Source organism: Mesocricetus auratus, unplaced genomic scaffold, assembly GCF_017639785.1.
Source record: "Mesocricetus auratus isolate SY011 unplaced genomic scaffold, BCM_Maur_2.0 Super-Scaffold_100013, whole genome shotgun sequence".
Lineage (NCBI taxonomy): Eukaryota > Metazoa > Chordata > Mammalia > Rodentia > Cricetidae > Mesocricetus > Mesocricetus auratus.
Window position 1 is genome coordinate 47,393,958 of NW_024429196.1, and position 21,890 is coordinate 47,415,847.

General features: G+C 43.2%; 1 protein-coding gene across 3 annotated transcripts in view; it reads left to right on the forward strand.

The window, feature by feature from the left end:
- The window catches only part of Dcdc2 (doublecortin domain containing 2), a 213,837-nt gene that overhangs the window by 12,281 nt on the left and 179,666 nt on the right, over positions 1-21,890 (forward strand). For 2 of the 3 annotated variants that reach the window (XM_040755753.1, XM_040755752.1), the window contains exons 2-3: positions 15,023-15,382; positions 19,400-19,454. In XM_040755753.1, coding sequence (XP_040611687.1) covers positions 15,090-15,382; positions 19,400-19,454 — 348 coding nt within the window. In that variant the 5' untranslated portion in view covers positions 15,023-15,089. Of the gene's footprint in view, positions 1-14,156; positions 14,587-15,022; positions 15,383-19,399; positions 19,455-21,890 lie in introns of those variants that run through there. The other variant, XM_040755755.1, reaches the window with a different exon arrangement.

Sequence of the window (21,890 nt, forward strand, 5' to 3'; positions counted from 1 at the left end):
TTCTCCCTCTGCCCTGTTTTGGCAGGGTGTATTGCATGCCTTGCTGCATACTGTTGCTAGCTTGCTTTGGCCTTGGGACAATTCTACCTTACCTCTCATCTCACTGTAGGAGTCCTGAGATTACACAGTGCACTGTTATTTTTTTTTTCGAGACAGGGTTTCTCTGTGGCTTTGGAGGCTATCCTGGAACTCGCTTGGTAGTCCAGGCTGGTCTCGAACTCACAGAGATCCGCCTGCCTCTGCCTCCTGAGTGCTGGGATTAAAGGAGTGCGCCACCAACGCCCGGCTCTGTTACTTTTTTTTTTTTTAAAGCTGGATTCCGGGATCAAACTCAAGTCCTGAGGCTTCCGTTGTGTCTTTACCTGATGTTCCATCTTGTAGGCCCTCATGAGGTAATCTTTGAAAATTACTTTTTATTACCCTTTTCAAAGAAATGATGAGGCCTCATGTAGCTCAAACTAGCCTAAAACAGTCTTCCTAACTGAGGGTAACCTTGAACTTCTGATCTGGCCTCCAGTTCTGAGGGCTGGGATTACAGGTGCGTGCCACCACACTGGGGTTGTTCAGTGCTGGAGATGCAAGGCACCCAGGAATTCCTGCATGCTTGGCAAGCATTCTACTAATTGAGCTGCATCTCTCAAAATTCACCTTAAAAGTGAAATCATTAACGTACATAAGTGTGCCTTTAATTTGGAGGGAAACCTCTAACAATATGTAATGCAATAAGGGTAACTATGATTGGCTGCAATTGTTTCTTTCAAAAGCATACAGGAGTTTCAGCATTTCCCATGCGAAGATAAGGTCAATGTTGAGGCAATGTATATGTCAGCAGCTGCCATCTGATGGGCATTACATCTTGCATAAACAAACTGAAATATACTGCTGTATCCCATAGATGTGTACATTTGTTAGGTGCCAGTTAAAGTTTTAAGTCAGTTAGAGAGTTTGCACACGTGGTAGGTACCAGGACTGTAGTACCACTCACTCAGTGGTAAAGTGCTTGCCTCGCCTGAATAAGGCCCTGGCTCAATTCCCAACATCAGACACACATACATGCATTACTGAGCATGCTCATATCTAGACGATGTGGTGACAGTGTAGACCAAGTTCTAGCTTACTTATGTAACATAATCATCTATGACAATTGCTTTGCCAAGCCATTTGGCAAGTTAATGGGTGAGGCTTTATGTATGACACACCCTGATTTTTAAGACTTAAAGCTGTGCTGAAAATGTGCATCTTAGGATAGTGACGTGAGTGATTTGTTTCTTCCTCTTTCTTTCTGCCTTGAGTCAATTTTGGTGTTAACTTGATTTGTCCCCTGTCTTTCAAAATTTACTCAAACACTCTTAAAACCTTGACATTTACTAACAGAGATGCTTTCAGACATGGTTTTCTTTTTCCTTCTGTTTGTGGTACTGAGGATTGAACCTAGGATTTTGTGCATGTTAGGCAAGAGTCCTACCACCAAAGTATATCTAGTCCAGTGGGTGCTACCGTTCACTCAGAAAAATCATTGGGAAATATCTAGTGGGTTATAAAACTGATGAGTTGAATAGTACCATATTTTATAATCATAGGATCTGCTAAAGTTTATCATTAAGTTAGGAATCTATATATGTAAGTAGATGTCCAGCCTTTGTAATACCATTTTGCATGCTAGTCACGTTCTTGCTGACTGATCCAAAATTTTAAATTAGAATTCTCAGGCTCTGAATGCCACCAGTACCACATAGCTCATTAAGGCCATCCTTTCCATTAATTCTAGAAGCTGAACTCAGTTAACCAATAACTTCTGTATCAGTGATATAATTTGCTGCAGAATTGTTATCTTGTAATGGTTAACTTCTCTCTCCACTGTTCCCAGCAGGAGGTCATTTTTAAAATCAGTCTTCTATTTATAAAAACTCACCATGACCTAATTCATTTGACCCTTCAGCAAACAAAACAGACTCTTTTATGTGCAGAATGACAGTACCATTTTACCTCACCAAATGTTATTGAACTGGAAAAAGTCCTTGAAAGCCATGAATGAAACATTTACAGTCAAAGCCAAAATGATACCTAAAAAATTGGCTTTGGTTTGGTTATTGAGGAAAAAATATGCAGCCCCGACTGGCCTCAAACTCATGACCTTTCTGCTCTAGCTTGCTGAATACTGAGATTGTAGGCATGAGCCTCCATACCCACAGCAATGTCCTCTGACAATGATGGAGTCATACACAATCATCTAAGTACAATTGATGTTGCTTATTGTTCTAAAGATTATTTTTATGCATTTGAGTGGGGTTTTTTTGGGAGGGGGCATTGGATGCCTCTGGAACTAGAGTTACAGATAGTTTTAAACTATCATGTGGGTGCTGGAAACTGAACCCAGGTTCTCAACAAAGAGAAGGCTGTGCTTTTAACCATTGAGCCAACTCTCCAGAGTCTGATGTTTCTTTGTTGGTTGGTTGTATTTTATTTTACTTTTTTGAGACAGGATCTCACATAGTCCAGGCTAGTCTGGAATTTGCTATGTAGATGAGGATGACTGTGAATTTCTGATCCTCCTGCCTCCACCTTCTCAGTGCCACCACATGCAGTTTTGGCGCACACACACACACCCTTTCTATTACTGCAATAAACATCATCACCAAAGCCTAGTTGGACTGGGAAGAGTTTATTTCACCTGAAGACTTGTTTACAACTCAAGGAAGTTAGGGTAGGAACTTGAGGTAGAAACTCACAGGCAGGAATTGAGGCAGAGGCCGCAGATTGAATACTTACAGCTTGTTTTCTATACTTTCAGCTACCTCTCTCATACCCTTCAAGGTGAGTTGCTGTGGATGGCGCTGTCCACAGTGGTCAGGGCCCTCCCACATTGCCACTAACCAAGAGAATGCTCCACAAAGTTGCCTATAGGCCAATCTGATGGAGGCCTTTTCTCAGCTGAGGCTGTTTTTTGTTTTTTCTCAGATGACCCTCCTTTGTTGACAGAAAAACTAGCCAGCACATATTCCCCAAGACTGTGTAATATTGCAGTCATTCTGAGAACAGAAAAGAAACCTTGGAATGGAGGTCATAAAAGGGTTTGCACCATTTATTAACAACAGCAACAAATCAAGAACTCAGGGTGCACTAGTCTCTTTTTCCTTTGGTAAAACCTGGTGATAGGCAACAAGCCTGTCAGAGTACCTCGAGTCCTAGCAGAAAGACGGTTGACTGCTTAATGTGCTTCAGCTTTATTTACTTTTCAACCCTGCTTACAGCCAGTGTACATGGTAAATGGTCAGGTAAGGGTGGGAACTCAGATGAGCCCGGCTCGCTTCAACCTGATTTCTGACATATAAATTAGGCTTCAGACTGAACCTGTCTCAGAGCCAAGGAGCTGGATTGCCCTTCTTTTGCATTTGTTAGTTATAGAATAGGGGACTGTGTAGCTGTGGGGTGGGATAGGGGAATTGGCAGCTCTCTGCCAGGTTAGAGGATGCTGCCTCTTTGGTTTGGGAGAAACACTGCACATGGGGAGAGATACAGGGCCTGAGGGAAGCAAGGCATGAAGCTAAGCACTAGCCATGCTCACGTTAGGTGTGGAGACAAAATCCAAGGTGTGGTTAGTTTATCTTTGCTTTCTTGTATTCCTCGAGGGCTGACCGATTTCTTATATGTAATCCTTAGAATTTACCAGTCAATCTGGACAATGAAAGGGATAGATTTATCTTAAGAGAGATGTTGCCAGGCATGATGGAGCTTACTGATATCCCAGCACTTGGGAGGTGGAGGCGGGGGGGGATCAGGAGTTAAAATCTTCAGCTACATAGCAAGTCTGAGGCCGTTCTGGACTCTTAGATACTCTGTCTCTAAAAAGCAAACCCAATCAACCCATAAAAATTATTCATTTGGCACATGCTTCATGTCAGATGCTCCTCCAAACACAGCACATTAATCACTTCTCCTTATCTAAATTGGGTAGACTTTTTCCTGCTTATTTTATTGAGGAAAATAAGACTTAGAAAAGGTAGCCATGGAACAGACTTATGACCCAGCTAGTGAGGGAATGCAGAATGCAGTTGAGTTTCAAAATTAGGGAATAAGAATCATGTGCAACGGCTGAAATAACACAAGGCATCTTGTTGAAAGTATAATAGCATCTTCAGTAAAGCAGTTTAAAACCACCTTTAAGGGACAGCATCCCAGTCTAAGGAAGCTCATATTTATTAGTAATTTGACAAATGTGTTAACAGTATGTGTGCATCATTACTACCAATAAACATTGGGCAAGTCAGTTTCAGAGCTGAGATTCTGAAAAATGCTCTGCATCTAGAGTAGATGATTAACATATTGTTTGGTGTAGTAAAGGAGCAGGTCCTTCTATGCTTTCCCCTTCCTTTCATTCCATCCTTCTCGTTATGTGTGAATGTTTGTACGTGTGTGTGTGTGTGTGTGTGTGTGTGTGTGTGTGTGTGTGTGTGTACATCACAGTCAGTGTTGGCTCTTTCTGTTGCTTCCCAATTTTTTTTTCTTTTGAGACAGAAGCTGTCTCTGAACCTGGAGCTCACCACTTTGTCTAGACTGGCTGGCTACAAACCCAAGGGATCCTTCTGTCTCTGTCTCCACAGTACTGAATTATGGGTATGTACAGCCTCACCTGGCTTTAAAAATTATGTATTTTATGTGTATGTGCATTGATTTTATGTATGTTGCATTGATGCAAATACCTGGGGGGGCGGGGACAGAAGAGGTGTTAGACTTCTTGGAAGTAGAATTATACATGGTTGTGAGACTCCATGTGGGTTGTGGGAACTGAACCTGGGTCTTCTGAAAGTATAGCAAGTACCATCAACCTCTAAGCCACGTCTCCAGTTCCTTTTTGCCCAGTTTTTTTTTTAAAATGTAGTTGTTAGGGATTGGATTCAGGTCCTTATGCTTGTGTTGCAATACTTTGTAAACTGAGCCATCCCAACCTTTCCTCCCCCCCACCCCACCTCTCTCCATCTCTCTTTCCCTCCCTTTCTCTCCAGAATAACTGGCACTGCCCTTGATCTTCCAGCAATCTTCTTGCCTCTGCCTCCTGAATGCTTGCAGTGTAGGCATGAACCACATGTCTGGCAAGCTTTTATTCTTCATAGACTTGTGGCTGCATAGCTCATATGATGTGTTTATTGACTGACAAATTTGACCATGGGTGAAACATTGGGCAATCTTTTCTTGCTTGCTGTGGAATAATTGTCTAGAGATAGTAGAATTCTCCAGGTGGCTAGTTAAATGCCTCCAGAAAGCCTGGAGCACTGATGACTCCCTCAGAGGAGTTCTGTAGTTTACAAGTGACCTGTCAGTCAAAGGCCCTCATTAAGTAGATGTTGCAGAATGGAATCTCCCAAAGAGGCTCTTAGTTGAAGAGGGGCATAGTAAAGCAAGGGTGATTCTGCTTCTTGAATCTGAGTTGAGTTTTGCCTCTTTAAGACCCAGTGTTATTTAAGATAATTTCTAATGTGTCTTTTTAGGTATTACTAATGTGTGTATGTGTGTGTGTGTGTGTTTAATGTATATATTTTGGTGTGTATGTGTTTGTACATGTATGTGTGTTCCTGAGGAGGCTAGAGGATGGCATTGGGTGTCTTCCTCAATTGCTCTTCATCTTATTTTCTGAGACAGGGTTTCTCCCTGGCCTGGAGCTTGCTGGAGAGGGTAGACTGGTTAGTTAGCAAGTCCTAGAGACCTTCCTGTCTCGTTTTTATGTCTCACGCTCCCACATTTTCAGGTTTTGGGTAAAATAGGTAAAAATGAATAGGCATATTTCACCAAGGTCTTGTTCTCATGTAAAGGATGCGTGCATTACATAATCATTCTTCAAGGCTCCCTAATTATTGTTTGAGTTTTGTCTGCACAGCTTTGCATGCTTCTCATTCTGGGCTCTGCTTTCTTTGTCATTGTTGCCCACTGAGCAATATACTGCTTGTGAAGTTAGGTCCCAACACCTAGATATTGTTATCTTGGGAGTAATGCTGTCTCCTGTCTGGTGCCATGTTAGTCTTTAGTGCCCAGAGTAAAGTGTCAAGGTGACTAGGCTCCCTGCAATAGAAGGCCTCCCAAGCTCTCTCCCTTTCTATATTATATTCCACACAACTATTACAGAATAGCTTTATCCATTGCACTGGAGAATTTGTATTGAAAACTTAATTCAAGCTGTACTCAGTGTCCAAATCCCCAGACACAGAGAATTGAAGCTGACAAGTCTTACTTCAGGATGTGGAGCTGTTTCTTCAGCAGATACCCAACTTTTCCATTAAAGTATACTTTCTATAAAATTCAGGCACAGGCCTTTAATCTCAGAACTCTAGAAGCAGACAGGCTGATCTCTGTGAGTTCTAGGTCAGCCTGGTCTACCTAGTGAGGCCTAAGCCAGCTATCTAAACAACAACAAAACCCACCCCAAAATAACCAACAATCTGTCAGACATACTTTATATGTGACACTCTGAAGTAGATATAGCTAATTCATAGCCTTTCCTCCTTTTCTCTTCTTCCTTTCATGCTTCCCTTTTCCTCTTCTTCATATTATCTCTCTTTTACATACACATTCATTTTCTGAGCACCAAGTATGTGCCAGGCTGTTCTAAGCGCTTTAACTGAGCAATGATAAAAACAGAAGATGCTCTATTTTCCTTAGCATTTTAGAGCAACCGATGCTATGAGCAGGGCATATAACAAGGTACTGTGATAGGCAGTGCCCAGGAGCCAGCTTATATGGGGCAATGAGGATGGCCTTTCTGATGAGGTAAACAAGGACTCAGCTCAAATGAATGACAAAGAAGTTCTAGTTATACAGAAGACCAGCATTTGAACCTTGTTCACAGAGAAAACAATATTTGTATTTTAAGAATCTGTATAAAGACAATCAAAAGAGACACATGTATCTCTTAATCTGACTATCAGACTATTGAAACAATGGACACCAAAGAAATGGGAATTTCCCTGGGAACCCTGTGTTGGGAGTTGGAAAAGGCACCAGCAATTCTAGGAGCCTGTCACCTAGAAAGGCATTTTACACAGTTCTAATAACTTGTCATACCACCTAACAGGATGAGGCTGAATTCCAGTCATGGGACAGTGGTGGGCAGGATCACAACTTGACGTGGACTGCCCAGATGTGGGTATCTTTGAGCATCTCTCTATTTAACTTTTAACCTCACTTGGGACCCAGATGATGGGCTAGTAGGTTGGAGGTGTCACTGGATCTGCTTGTCCTTCTTTCCAATGTGACCACATTGAGTAAATATCTCTTTTTACTTTTTCACTATTCATTTGGCTCTTTAATTGGCTTGTTGAGGATTGGTGGTTGAATCTGGCTTGGGGCACATGGTACTCTCAAGCTGGATAACAATATTGTGTATCTGAATCTATCTCTGAGAGATTCCTTTTCTCCTAATAATGTAAGAAACAAGGTTTTACACTGAGCCCAGCCCTGTTGGCTTGCTCCATTTACCCAGATGTTACACTGGAGCCCACCTTGAGCTGTCCTTCCCCCAAGAGTGACTCTGTCTCCTGTGATTTCTTCTATGGGGCACAGTCACATCTCCAGGTCACCACATACTCTAATGGGGCCTCTGGGCATATGGTTCACAGGGTTTCTAAACCTATTCCTTGGGGAAACATGCTCCAGGGGAATCCCAGCCCAATTGCAGAAGCATAGGGGAGAGTGCAGTGGGAACCCCAGGCCTCCCATTCCCAGGAACCCAGAATCTATGGAGCTATCTCCAGGATATAAGGAATAGCACATATATGTAGTCATGGGCCGCTCTGATAGAGCAGTAATGTTTCCCCAAATGGCCATGCAACCCAGGGACTCTGGAACCCCATGAGGTCTGGGTTTCCCTTTCCTTGGAAGGCATGTTGATTACCCTGAGTCAGGGAGCTCTCAGCAGCCACAACTGCTTTCTCAGTTTTCAGGATCCTTGCTGATAGGGTCCTGTCATTCGAACACTGTTCTCTTTCATCACGATTCCTTGCACAGCCATAGGCCTTCTTCTCTTTTCCAAGTCAGGCCTGGGTTGGAGACCATGTGGCTTCTGTCACTGGGGCTCAATTAATTTCATTTCTACTTTTTTACTACATCATATCAAGCCTACCCCTTTTTAGGTTTATGTATTTGAGTGTTTTGCACTCAAACGCCTTCCTTGTGCCCACAGAAGTCAGAAGAGGGCTTCACGTGCCCTGAGATTGAAGTTACTGAAGGTTGTGGAGTTCCACATGGATTCTGAGAACTGAAACTGGGTCCTCTGAAAGACGGACGAGAGCTTTCAGCTGCTGAGCCATCGCTCCAGCCTCCCATCGGTCAAGTCTTAAGGCACAGTGTGATGGTTAGCTGAGACTGTCAATTTGATTAGGGCATTAATGGGGTGACTTGTGGGTTTGTCAGTGAGGATGTTTCTAGATAAGAGGCTGAAGATAGATCCTAAATGTGAATTTTCCATCTCATGGGCTGGGGTCCCAGACAATAAGAGTGGAAAAAGAAGGGAGCTTCTGGGCTGTGGCATTCCCTTTCTCTGGACCTGGACCTGGCTGCTCCTGTTGGTATGCCATCCACACCATGATGGGATGCATTCTTCTCAACTGTGAGCCAAAATAAAAAAGCCTTCCTCCTTTAATGATGGCATTCGGTCTCAGGGAGAAGTGTAAATACCCTCAGTGTGTGCTGGCTTCTCTAGACTCTCTTGGATTTCCTAAATATACCTTGAAACCTTTCCCCAGTTTGTTTAGACCTTGTTTCTCTTTCTTGGGTTTACAACATTGGCTAGGGAGTTAGCACTCTTCCCAATGACATGGCCCAGAGTCAGCTTCATCTTGTTCTCAGTCTCACAGAAGCCATCTCCAGTGTTCTGTCAATAGCTGTGAAGTCTGTAGTAGCTTCACTTTGATCGGTGCCCTTTTCTATGTTGCCACAATTATATTGCCTTTTTCTTGATGTTGACATTGGAACCCAGGCATGGGATCGGTGTGTGTTAGGCAAGCACTCTATTGATGAGGTATACCCCAAGCACTCTATTGATGAGGTATAGCCCAAGTACCCCACAATTGTTTTACTCCAGTTTTCTAAGATTCTTGGCGTAACTGAATATTGAATCTGACCTATAGTTTTTGAACAATCAAATAGTTTTTCTTCAATATATATATTTATTCTTCAAAAATATATTTTTCTAATGCCAAACTAAATTTGCTCTCCTGGCATAAACATATTTTAGTTATGATGTCTCTAGATTCACCATAAATGTTGTGTTTGCAGATCACATTCTTGGGAACTGTGAGTGAGGCCCTGGCTTTTAGTCTGGGACTGGAGAGATGGATCAATAATAAGACAGTTTGCTGCTTTTCAGAGGTTCAGGGTTTCATTCTGAGTACCCATGTTAGGTGGCCCACAACTGCCTATGACTGCAGCTCCATGTAATCCATGTTCTCTTTTGACCTCTGCAAATATCTGAACCTAGGCTCACACTTGTGCTCATGCATGCACACACACACACACACACACACACACACGAATCAATTAAGAAAAGCATAAATTAAAAAAATATAAAGGACGCTGGGTGTTGGTGGTACACTCCTTTAATCACAGTACTCAGGAGGCAGAGGCAGGCGGATCTCTGTGAGTTCAAGACCAGCCTGGTCTACAAGAGCTAGTTCCAGGACAGCCTCCAAAGCCAGAGAGAAACCCTGTTTGGAAAAACCAAAATAAATAAATAATTAAATAAATAAATAGGAAACCAAATTCTTGCTCATACAGAGACTGAGACCTGGAAAGCAGCTATAATATTCTATAAGGGCAAGTTAGAAATTGACTCCTCATTTCATCTGTGTCTGTATTCTCTTGCATAAACATTAAAATCCTAGCTCAGCAGTTAAGCACTTGCCTAGTGGGTGTGTGGTGGGGTAACACCAAGTTTGACTCCCAGCAACAAACAACACCTCAGTCCTTGTCAGGAGAGCTTATCCTGTATGGTTTCTATCTGAAGTCAAACTTCTCATTTTAGCAAACATAAATAAAACAAAACAAACAAACAAAAAAGAAAACCTGAACAACAGTAGTAATGAAACCTTGTCTCAACCCCCCCCCCCAAAACAAATCAAAACAAAAAACAACCAACCATCCCAACCAAACCAAACCAAACAAAAAACAACACTCCCTCCCCAAATTCTCTGGTTGCTGAGTGCTTATTTGCTGGCCTGAAACTGTGATTGGTGGCATAGCAAGATTTTCCAGTTTCTTTCTTTCTTTCTTTCTTTCTTTCTTTCTTTCTTTCTTTCTTTCTTTCTTTCTTTCTTTCTTTCTTTCTTTCTTTCTTTTTGGTTTTACGAGACAGGGTTTCTCTATAGTTTTGGAGGCTTTCAGTCCAGCCGGCCCCGAACTCACAGAGATCCGCCTGCCTCTGCCTCCCGCGTGCTGGGATTAAAGGCATGCGCCACCACCGCCCTGCCGATTTTCCAGTTTCTTACAGCTTATTTTTCATAAATTTTAATAATAAAATTCCTATTTATTCATGAAATAATTATTTGTTCCTTACTGTGCTAGGCACTGGCAAGATGTATGAACAAAACAAGCAAAATCCTTTCCCTGTTGAACATATAGTATACAGTTCTAAGATCAGGCATACAATTATGTGAAGATTTATAACTAAACCTATCATTATCCTAAGACATAATTACAGATGGTAAAATGATGGAAAAACAATATATAATATGTGGGGGTCCTCATCCTGATCTAGGGAGTGGTGCAGAAATTATTTCTGGGGCAATGATCTTTAGGTAGAGGATTGACACACTGAGGGAGCCAAATAAATGGAGATTGGGAGAGGGTGGGGGGGAAGAAAGTGATGCCAAAGGGATATTTTTTTCTTTTTAAATTTAAATTAGAAACAAGGTTGCTTCACATGTCAATTCCAGGTCCCTCTCCCTCCCTCCTCCCGGGCCCTCCCACCAACCTCCCCATCCCTCCTCCCCCAGTCCCCACTCCTTTCCCCAGGGAGGGTGAGGCCCTCCATGGGGGGTAACCATAGTCTGTCATTTCATCTAGGGCAGGGCCTAGGCCCTCCCCCCAAGAGTCCAGGGTGAGAGTGCATCTCTCATTGTGGGATGGGCACCCAAAGTCCATTTGTATGTCAGGGATAAATACTGATCTACTAGTCCCTGTAGATTGTCTAGGCCTCCTCACTGACACCCACATTCAGGGGGTCTGGATCAGTCTCATGCTGGATTCCCAACCATCAGTCTCGGGTTCAAGGGCTACTAAAGGAGGTAGATATTCAAGCTTTGGATTTGGAGAGGCACAGCAAGGACCATGAGAGTGAAAAGAGGCTGAGGCAGCAGGACAGTGTAACTCTAGCTGGTGATATCATATTTCCCTCCAGGGAAAGCAAAGTATCTTCAGAGTGTTTTGTTTTTCTGAGGCAGAGTCTCTCTATACAGATCAAGGTGGCTGCAACCTCATAGCAATTCACTACCTCTGCTGCCTCAGTGCTGGGATTATAGGCATGTGCCACCATCACATGGCATCATCAGCAGAATTTTAAGCTAGAAAGGGAAAGGAATACTTTTTTCTCCCACCTGTCTATCAAGGTGGCTGGTTGTGGAGGATGGAAAACAGGGAAACAAAACTAGAAAAAGGGTCGGTTTTTAAGGGATGGTTCCTTGCTTTTGGTAAGTAGGAAAGGAATTGGAATAAGGGAATTTAAGAAATACTTAAGGGGTGGAATTGGTAAATCTTGGTGGCTGAAGAACACTCACAAATGCATGCTATAGGTTTGGTTGCATTGTGTCAGCAGAAAAATGCAATAGTAAAACACTTGAGGAGGTGTCCAGAGTCTGAGACTACTGCCAGTGCACATTAACACTTCCTTAGATATCCTTTTGAGTCATCTTGTTCATCTTTAATAATTTCACACTCTTAGGAGTTACTAAAAAGGAACCCTCCCTGAATTTTTCACACATCCCCTTCGTCTTTCTGTAGTGAGCAACCTCACTCATTTATGATAAGGGTTTATCTGACCTTTCTGGCTTCTTAAAGCATGTTTCATTTGCTCACTGTTCGGGTTTTGCATCACAAGAGAACTTCAATACCAATTCAGCAAATGTAAGGAGCAGGGAGAGAGACCTCAGACACTGTGCACTTTGATTCTGTATTGCAGCTGCTGTTTCTCTGAGGTCATAACTATCTAAGTAGTAGAAATGGTCATGCTCCAGCTTTGAGCAAATGAATAGGCCGAGTCCACTGTAGAGAAGGGAGCAAAGGAAAAGAGGATGGTTTAAGAACAACGTGTGCTACTTTCTCATTGCTTTAACCTGATAAGCACTTAATGGATGAGAGTTTTATTTTGCTCTCTGAGAGTACAGTCCATCATGGCAGGTGGCATGGTGGCAGGTGGGCTCAAAGTAGCTGGAGCATGTAGCCCCAGCTCCCGGCTCCCACAACTCCACAGAGCAGGGTACAGAGAAAGGGAGCAGCCAGTACTCAGGTGACTTTTTGTTTCCCCTTTGATTCAGTTCAGGGAGCTGAAAATGTAGGTAAGCTTTTATCTTACTGCTCCTTGAGTGACTCTGGAGATGAACCCTGACAGGAGATTCCATCATGAAAATCGTAGGATACAGATATGGGTGGCTTCACAGACTGGTGACAAGTGTCCCACACCCAGAAGGGTCTTGGGCTGCTTTCTGGAAGCTCTGAAGTTGTGAGCATGTTTTCATGCTGGGCGGGGCTGGTGTGGGCAGCAGGGAGCTTTACACGGTTGGAGGTCTGAGTGCTAAGCTGACTTTTCATAGCTACATTCTGCACAAAACCTCCACCTATGTGTTCTCAGAACAAGAATGCCGCTCCTCCCTCTCTCTGTATTAGTCTATTCTCTTTGACCTTTTGAAAGCTGCCAATTTTCAAGACATCATTTTGGTTTGTGATTTTAAATGAAAATGTTTCTGTGGCCGCTGATGTACCTCAGATCGTAGAATGCTTGCCTAGCATGCTCAAAAGCTCCTAGGTTTCATCCCCAACTGCAATTCCAGTTTTCAGAAGACAGAGATCCAGTGAGATCCTCTCTCAAAAAACCCAAACCAAAATGAAACCATAATCATTCTGTCTCACATTGTAATCATCACATGTTCACGCTTCATATTGTTAAGTCATCGTTGTTAAGGGAGTTCTGTAATAGGGCAGACCAGGTTTGAAGCCTTGTGTTTAAGTTACTTCAGGTCAATTTCCTCAGTTTCTCTGAAGTCCATTTCCACACATGAAGATTATTATGAACATTTAATTAGATAGTGTGTGTAAAGTACCCCGTGCAATGCTTGGTACATTGTTAAATGTTTAATGTGCTGTTTTAAAAATTATTTTTACTCAGATGTGGTGAATTAGGAAGACCTGCTGTTATTGACCATTTTCTCATCTATGTGACCAAGCACCTAACAAGAAACAAATGAAATAAGGAGAGATTTATTTTGGCTCGCCGTTTGAGGGGCTACACTTCATCATGCTAGGGACCCCAGTGGCATGCGATTGCATGGTGATGGCAGGAGCTCATGGTGGCTGCTTGCTCAGGACACAGACTGGTGAGGCAGCGGGCAAGCCTATAACCCCGAAGACCCGTAACCTATCTCCTTCAGTGATACTGCACCTCTTAAGGGTCCACACTCTCTCCAAGTACTGCACTGACTGGGGACCAAGTCTTCAAATACATGGGCCTATGGGGGCGTTTCCCATTCAAAAGGTCGTACCTGCTTTAAAAATGTAGACACGCTTAGCAGGAATAAGAGGAACAGTGGTCTGGTTCATTTCAGCAGAAGTATGTGTATATATGTGTCTGTATTTTTATTTGTGCCCCAATGTACTTAAGTTTTTTTTCTTTTTTTAATCTTTTCGAGACACATAGTAGGCACTGAAAATACTGTAGGGTATTATCTACCAAGCTGTGTGTCGGTCTCTAAGAACCACACTGGCACAGCACTGGCATGGTAACTTCATTCTCAGCCCCCTGACGACTATGTGATGCCAGAGGCCGAGAAGCTCAAGGGAGGCAAGAGCACTCCAAACCCAGTTCCTATGCTAACTCTCCGCGCGAGGCTGCAGTTGCTATGGAAACGGCGAGGGGGGAGAAAAAAAAAAACAAACTGGACTCCCCGCGGACCTGGCAGGCCCTCAGAAGACACTAACGGCGGCTGGAGGACCAGTGCTAGGGACGCGCGGCCTGCTAGGGTTTCACAGTGGTGCGGCCCTAGCGCCTGCAACCCGCCCTGCCCCCACCCGCACCCCTCCCCCATCCCTCCCCCACTCCCGCGAGTGTCGGTAGGTACCACTGCGAAGGGCCCACCCGAGTCTCACCACTGGGCGGCGCTAGCCAGACCAGAGTGCCGGGGTTTCTGACTCGGGAGTCGCCTCTGCTTCTATCTGCTCAAATTACTTAATGTATTGATAATAATTTAGTCTGCCTATAATTGAGACTGGCTTAAAACTTTCCAGGTAGTTCAGGCTAGCCTTGAACTCGAGGCAATACTCCAGTCCTAGCAGTCCTGATTCTAGGATGACAAATGTGCGTCACTGTGTCCAAACTTCTCAATGCATTTTCAGGTAGTTTAATGGCTTTATTGGGGCGGGGTGGGAGTGGGGGGCCGAATGAGCTGGTGGTATTAGAGTGCAAGACAAGGGAAAGAAGAAAAAAAAATGAAGCAGTTGGGAGAAACCACACAGATGTGATGTTAGCGTTAGCACTGAATCTCGCCATGTTAGTAATGTGCGCTTGAATGCGTGTGCGTGTGCGCGCGCTTAAGTGCGCGCGTCCGCCGCTGTCCCTCCTGTCCCAGCTCGCGCAGGGGTTTAAAGCCTGGGCGGTGCGGGTTCCCAGGCAGCACACCTGGGCGCTGCGGGGCGGGAGAGACAGGTGTGCGAGCCTGCGAGCGCTGATTGGCCCTCTGTGCCGCGCCTTACTTGAACGGCTACCTACTGGGGCTGGCCCCGCAGGGCTGGCACTTCTTCACCTGCGAGTGGCCTTTCCTTGTCTCTGCAGGAGGCGGTCCACGAACTGGTGTTGCAGGGCCGTGGAGTGCTAGCGGGCCCGGTGTCCAGAAGGGAAGATGAACGGCCCGAGCGCCAGGTCCAACCACCTGTCGCAGCCAGTAGTGAAGAGCGTACTGGTGTACCGCAATGGGGACCCCTTCTTCGCCGGGCGCCGTGTTGTCATTCATGAGAAGAAGGTGTCCAGCTTCGACGTCTTCCTCAAGGAAGTGACGGGCGGCGTACAGGCGCCCTTTGGGGCAGTTAGGAACATCTACACCCCGAGGACGGGTCACCGCATCCGGAAACTGGACCAGATTGAGAGCGGGGGCAACTACGTGGCTGGGGGCCAGGAAGCCTTCAAGAAACTCAAGTGAGTCAGTGTGCCCTGGGCCCTGGGCCCTGGGGCGTGGTTGATAGGCTGCCTTCATTCGGTCTAGCGAGGAGCTGGCAGTTGCAGGTAGAGTTGAAACTGGAGAAGGAATTTCACTCCAGTAGCAGTAGGTGCAGATTTTAAATGACTGGCTAAACAGCGTAGAAACAACATTGTTTTCTTATTTCAAGACAGGACCTCTGTAGCTCCAGTCTGAAACTCACTATGAAGATCAGGCTGGCCTTGAATTATCTGCTGTCCTCCTGTCTCAGCCTCCCAAGTGTGAGATTGCAGGCTTATTTTATTTATTTATTTTTTATTAAAACTCATCCCTTTAGCTTAAAGAAAAAAACAAAGATTTCTTACGAGTTAATTCCAAGGGCTGGATGCTCTGCTATGATTTCCCTTCTCATTGTTTGAATTCCTTCATTGCAAGCAGAAAGCACACAGCCAGGTGCTATGCCCTCTTCCTGTGTCCTAGGTGTTTGTGCTAGTCACAGAATGCTTGGAAAAGTCCACTTTTGTGTCTGTGTATATCTCTCTTTAGGACCCACAGGCCACTTTCCGATAGGGAGCTCCTCCACCGTCTTTTTCTGTGAATTAGCAACAAGAGTTTAAGGTCTGTGAACTAAGATGGACAGACTTGACTCAGCTTTGAGTACTTTCCACCTGCACACTGATGATTTTAATGCAAATCATAAGGAGATAGGAACAGTAAGAAAAGTACTGAAGTTTATGTGGGAGTTGAGAGTTGTCAGGAGTGGACAGTATAGAAAACTCTTAGATTCTGTGAGTGTTTTAAGGCTTTACTGATGTATATTTTGGTGAGTCCACCCATTTCCATGATTTCCAGAGTTGTGAACCATCCCTACAAATCCATTTTACAGTATCTCAATCACTCTTCTAAAGAAACTGGCACCTCCCAACTTCCTCCTTCCCCAGACATGAGCAAACCACTCTTTCTTGTACTTACAGTATAGAATAGCACAACATGTGGACTTTGGCTGTTCTGTTCGCTACTAACACCTTCAAGGTTCATCCGCGCTATAGCACGGATCAGTGCCACTCTACAGTTGAGTAGTTGTCCATGATATGGACGTAATAGCTTTCCTTCATCCATTGATGGATTTGGGCTGTTCACTTTGGGGGAGACTGCTACGTAGCATGCACAAAGTCCTTGATCACCAGAACCACATAGAACCAGCTGTGGTGCACACATCTGTAACTTGATTCTTTAAGAGGCAGAGGCAGGAGGACTGTAAGTTTATGATCATCTTCTGCTACACAGGAAGTTCAAGGTCAGGCTGAGACTTATGATCTTCCTGCCTCTATCTCTTAAACATCACCAAACCTGGTTTTATGTGGCACTGGGTTAGCCTTAGACACATGAGACCTTATGTTAAAAAAATAAAAAGGTAAAAACTAGGCTATGAGTGCATTTTGTAGATGGTGCTGTATTTATAAATATAAGGCATCTCTATGGCCAGTATCTTGCATTATGTCTGTATTTTAAATTATTTCCATACCTGGGATAGTGGGACATATAATCCTAACACTTGGGGGATAGGAGCAGGTAGATCAGGAGTTTAAGACCAGCCTGGGCAAAGAAAGTTCAAAGCCAGCCTGGCTCTCATCTCAAACAGCAACAGCAAAACAACAAAAACATCCCACTTAGAGACAGAATACTTTCATGAGAATGGAAATCTGGTTTAGATTTTGAGCAGCTAAAAGCTGTAGACTGTAGTCATTTATGTCCCTCTTTGTAGGTGTGTTGCTACCAATTCAGGATGAAAAACTACAGCTTTAAGACAAACAGAACTTGCTTTTCAAGCCACTTTTTATAGCATATTGTGGATCTGCAGTGTTAACTTTTACTTTTAATTCACACACAGAAACACAAAAACTGAGTTTGTTACTGAAGTCCCCATGGTTAGTTTTCCATGCTGAGATTGGTGTTGAAGTGGCAGTCAGTATCTATCTATGCTTGTAGGGATATGCACTAAAATTTCAGTGCTGGATGTTTGAAGCTTGGCATTGTATGTTTGTATAACAACCAAAGCAACGGACAGAACAAAGGAGAGTCTGAGGAGTGCTGAGGATCATTCATGGGTTTTCGCTTTGAGCCAACATAATGTTGGAGAAGACAGCAAAATACTTGTCAGAAAGTGGTGATCAATTTCCTGATGGAATGTCTTTCACTTAGACATTTCTAATATTTTTTGACACTTTCTCTAAGATTGACGTAGGTTTTAAACCTTTCTTTTACAGTACTTTTAGACAGCATTTTCCTCAAAACTTTTCTTGGGGCCAAGATGAAATGCATCAATGGGTAAAGGTGCTTGTGTTGCAAGCCTAATGACCTAAGTTTGACCCCTGAAGCCCATGTAAAGGTGGAAGGAAGGAGAGAACCCATGCTACAGAATTGTTCTCTGACCTCCACATGTGAGTTGTAGCATGCGCATGATCAAACACACACACACACACACACACACACACACACACACACACACACACCTCTAAAACTTTTCTCATACATTTTTGGAGTTGTCTCACCTCCATTAACCCATTAGGTGTGAGACATTTGTAATATAAAACAGGAGACATTCTCCTGTTTGCAACAGAATATTTTTTTGTCTAGGTAGAAGTACATCCAGGAAATTCATAAAAGACACATTTCATTGCTGAGATCAGTTGTTCACATTGTCTCACACAATTGCTGTTTGGATAGTTTAAGTTCTGTATCAGTTAACATTCTGCCCAGTGAAACCAAACAGCATCAGCCAATGGTGAGCTCAGTTCAACAGCCAAAGTTAATTCTAATATATAAGCTTATAACAATTTATTTCACTTATTATTATTGTCTGTGTGCATGTGTGTAGCTGTGTGCATGTTGCAGTGTGAGGGTGGCAGTCAGAGGACTACTTTGGGAAGTCCTTTTTCCCCTTCCCCCTCCACATGTAGCTCATAGGGATGGAACTCAGGCTTTTACCGTTTGAATAAATTATTTTTACTGACAACTTGTCTGCTGTAGTAGTTAAGATAGTTGAATCTGTAATTGTGGTTATAAATTAGAAGCTAGATTTATACTTTTTTATTGAAGTAATTACTTAGTATCCTTTATTTCAAAGATAGTTTGGGAAGCATTTAAAACTGGAACTAGATCACAGTGATGGGCTAATCCCATGAAATTGACAAAGATAATACATTTTCAGTTGTGTTTAGGCAACAGCCACTAGTTAGTACCTGTAGTGAAAAGAAATAGGATAAGAAGAGTCTCAGAGGTTAACTATCTCCCCATCTGTTTGTAAGCTGATCCAATGCCTAAATCTCTTTAAATGCTGGGCATTTCAGTGTCACTGGGAAAACGACCCTGTTTCTTTTCCTCAGGTTTGACTCTGATGCCCCAGTCTGTCTTTCCCAGACTTTCACTATGTCCTTTTACCTAACTTTTGTAATTAATTCAATTCATAGAATTTATAGAACTCATAGAATGTAGTTACATTAAATAGCTGGAGATTGAGTTAGTTGATAAAGTACTTGCATATGTGGTGTTTGAGCCTCAGCATCAAATACAACAGGTGTGGTGGCCTGTAATCCTAGCACTGGGGAGGTAGAAGCAGGAGGATCAGATATTCAGGGTCACTCTTGGGGACACAGTGAATTCAAGCCTAATTTTCAGTATATAAAACCCTGTTTCTAAAAAAAGAAAAATAATGGAAGAGAGCAGGAGAGGGTAAGGCTAGGGGGAGGGGGAGGGAGAAGGGGAGGAGGGGAGAAGGAGAGTAAGTCCAGACTGAGAAACTACTATTAAGGAAGAAATGCTTCCTAACCAGGCAGATGCTTCAGCTCTGGTTGGTGAGGCTGTATGAACATTGTCCTCACAACACTAGTGCCTACTGATTTCTGCTTCAGGCTTATACATATCCTATGACTGACTTGACTGTTTAATAATGTTTAAACATTTTATGTAACTGGCTTCAAACCTGTAAAAGCAACCCTTACTTTTCCCCCTTCTAGTTACTTGGACATAGGAGAAATCAAGAAAAGACCAATGGAAGCTGTTAATACTGAGGTAATGCAAATTCCATTTTAAAGGTTTAAATTAATGCCATCTTTTAGTAGTTGTTTCTTGCAGTATGTCCGACATGTGGCCAATACTCTAATGGTAAGATATGAATCTAAATATTTAGAGGAAAAAGTGGTCCTTTCTTTGCTGAACTATTTTCAGAAATGAAGAGAAATGCCCTCATGCCTGAGGGATTGCATGAAGCATTCTCCCATACAATTCTCCCTGTTCAGTATGAGGATCTTCTGAATAGCGATAAATGAATTTCTGCCCAAAGTTCACAAGGAATCCTGGCTACCTCCTGACAGCCTACCTGTCAGAAACAGCCAAGGTCACACTTCCAGCCTGAGGCAAGCAGTTACCATGTTGGATTTGCTGTGTTTGGTTTCTATAAGGCAGGGTTTCTCTACATAGTCCTGGCTATTCTGAAACTCACTATGTAGACTAGGCTGGCTTGAAACTCACAGAGGTCTGCTTACCTCTGCCTCTGGAGTGCTGGGATTAAAGGTATGTGCCACTATGCCTGGCTCAAAAATGTGTCTGTTTTGTTTTCATTGTTTCTATTTTGTTTTGTGTTGAGGATTAAACCCAAGGCTTTACACATGCGAAGTAAGTGCTCTGCTTACTTTGAGTTCACTCCTTGTCTGTCTGTCTGTATGATGTATGTATGTATGTATGTATGTATGTATGTATGTATGTATGTATGTCTGGTTTATTTATTATGTTGGTGACATGATCTTCCTAAGCTTAGCCTCAAGCTATTGTAGCTCAGGCTTCCCTTAAACTTAAATTTCTGTCTGGGCTTCAGAGTATCTAGGATTATAGGTGTGTGTCACCAGGGCTTTTTGCCCGTTTTTGTTCAGAGTATTGAACCTAGGACCTTGAACATGCTAAGAAAACATGCTAAGCTTCAGTTGCTGTGATGTTTGAAAGCCACCTCCAATCTGTATTAACCTTCTATTGTGCATATCAACAGACACTTTCAGGGAGGTTGGAGGTGAGCCATGTGAACCAGATAACCAAACACCATATTCTAAGTTGCTTCTGAAAGCCTGGTGGAACCTCTAGTAACTCTATAGCATGTATTTCTTGGTTTGTAGGTGAGAACAATAAAAACTGAAGCTAAGATGATGGACTGAAGGACTTCAGTGAGGCAGGGAAGGGTGTAGATCAGACTGAACTCTGCCCACCAGCCCAGGTGGACACTTTTCCCACTTGTGTTCCTCAAATCCATTGCTGCCATATAGAAAAGCAGTTCTTCCCATTCAAAGTTCAGACCTTGGAGAGACTGTTTACTGCTCACCCCTTTCTCTCTCATTCTACTTAAGCATGCAACAAGGCCAATTACATATCTCCAGGAAAGTCATATCAGGTAAAAACTCCAATTACACAGTATTTGAGGAATGTGAGGTTACATTCAATATAAAAGGAGTATTCACCAAATGGTTTATGGAAGAGGTGCTATTTCCAGGTTTTGTTTAAAATAATATATTGTCTGTCTTTTTTGTTTTTCAATGCATATTACATTAATTATCTGAAAGTGATGGGCCTTAAAACCTAAGGCAGGCAATGGTATACGTCTTTCTGGTTGTGTTTATATTATGGATAAAGAATGAGCTCTTTTTAATAGTTATCCTGAGTGGAAATAACAGATTAGTGGAACAGTTATGAACATGAATCTGTACACATTTGTTTGAAATGGGCCACCTTGGATGCAATTGGTGCAGGAACATGGAGGTCTGTGGTAGGGTTTGAGATGTGTGAATTCCTCGACAATTTGATCTCCAGTCTCTATAGTGAAGGTATTAAACCTAGTAAAGTGTGAAGGTCCTTTGATCCAAGGCGGGGTTTCCTTCCAATATTCAGTGTCCGCTGAGAATACACTGCATACCTGCAGAACCCATGCCTGGCCACCACTGCAGAGAGTATGAATCAGTCACGATTTGGAACCTCATTTAGAGCACACAGAATTTCAGAGTTTAGAGTTGTTCCAAAGGGAAGCTTCAGTAGAGCAGTGACACAAAAATGTCCTTTCAAGATGCATCAGTCAGTATGAAGGATAAAAACTGCTTATTTTCCTCATGCCTGAAGTCATTCCCTGTAAGTTTGCAGTGGTAGCATTGCACACCAAGGCACTGCAGCAGAATGTACCTAGTTACTGTAAGCATGGTCTTTCTAATTTTTCCCAGCAGCAGAAATGTCTCTGCACTTCCTTGGGCTTATGCAGAACGGAGGAGGAGTCCTAGGTACCATAGCTGGAAACACCTGCTTCTATGCTGGGACTAAGCATTTATATTCCGCTCCCAGCTCTCGCAAGACTGGTGCATGTTGGCTGCTTTTACATAGCAATATAGATACAGTGGTACCTGGCTGTAGGTGTTGGTCACTAGAATTGTGCTTCTCACTTTAATATTCGGAGTTCTGTGATTGATGTCATTGCTG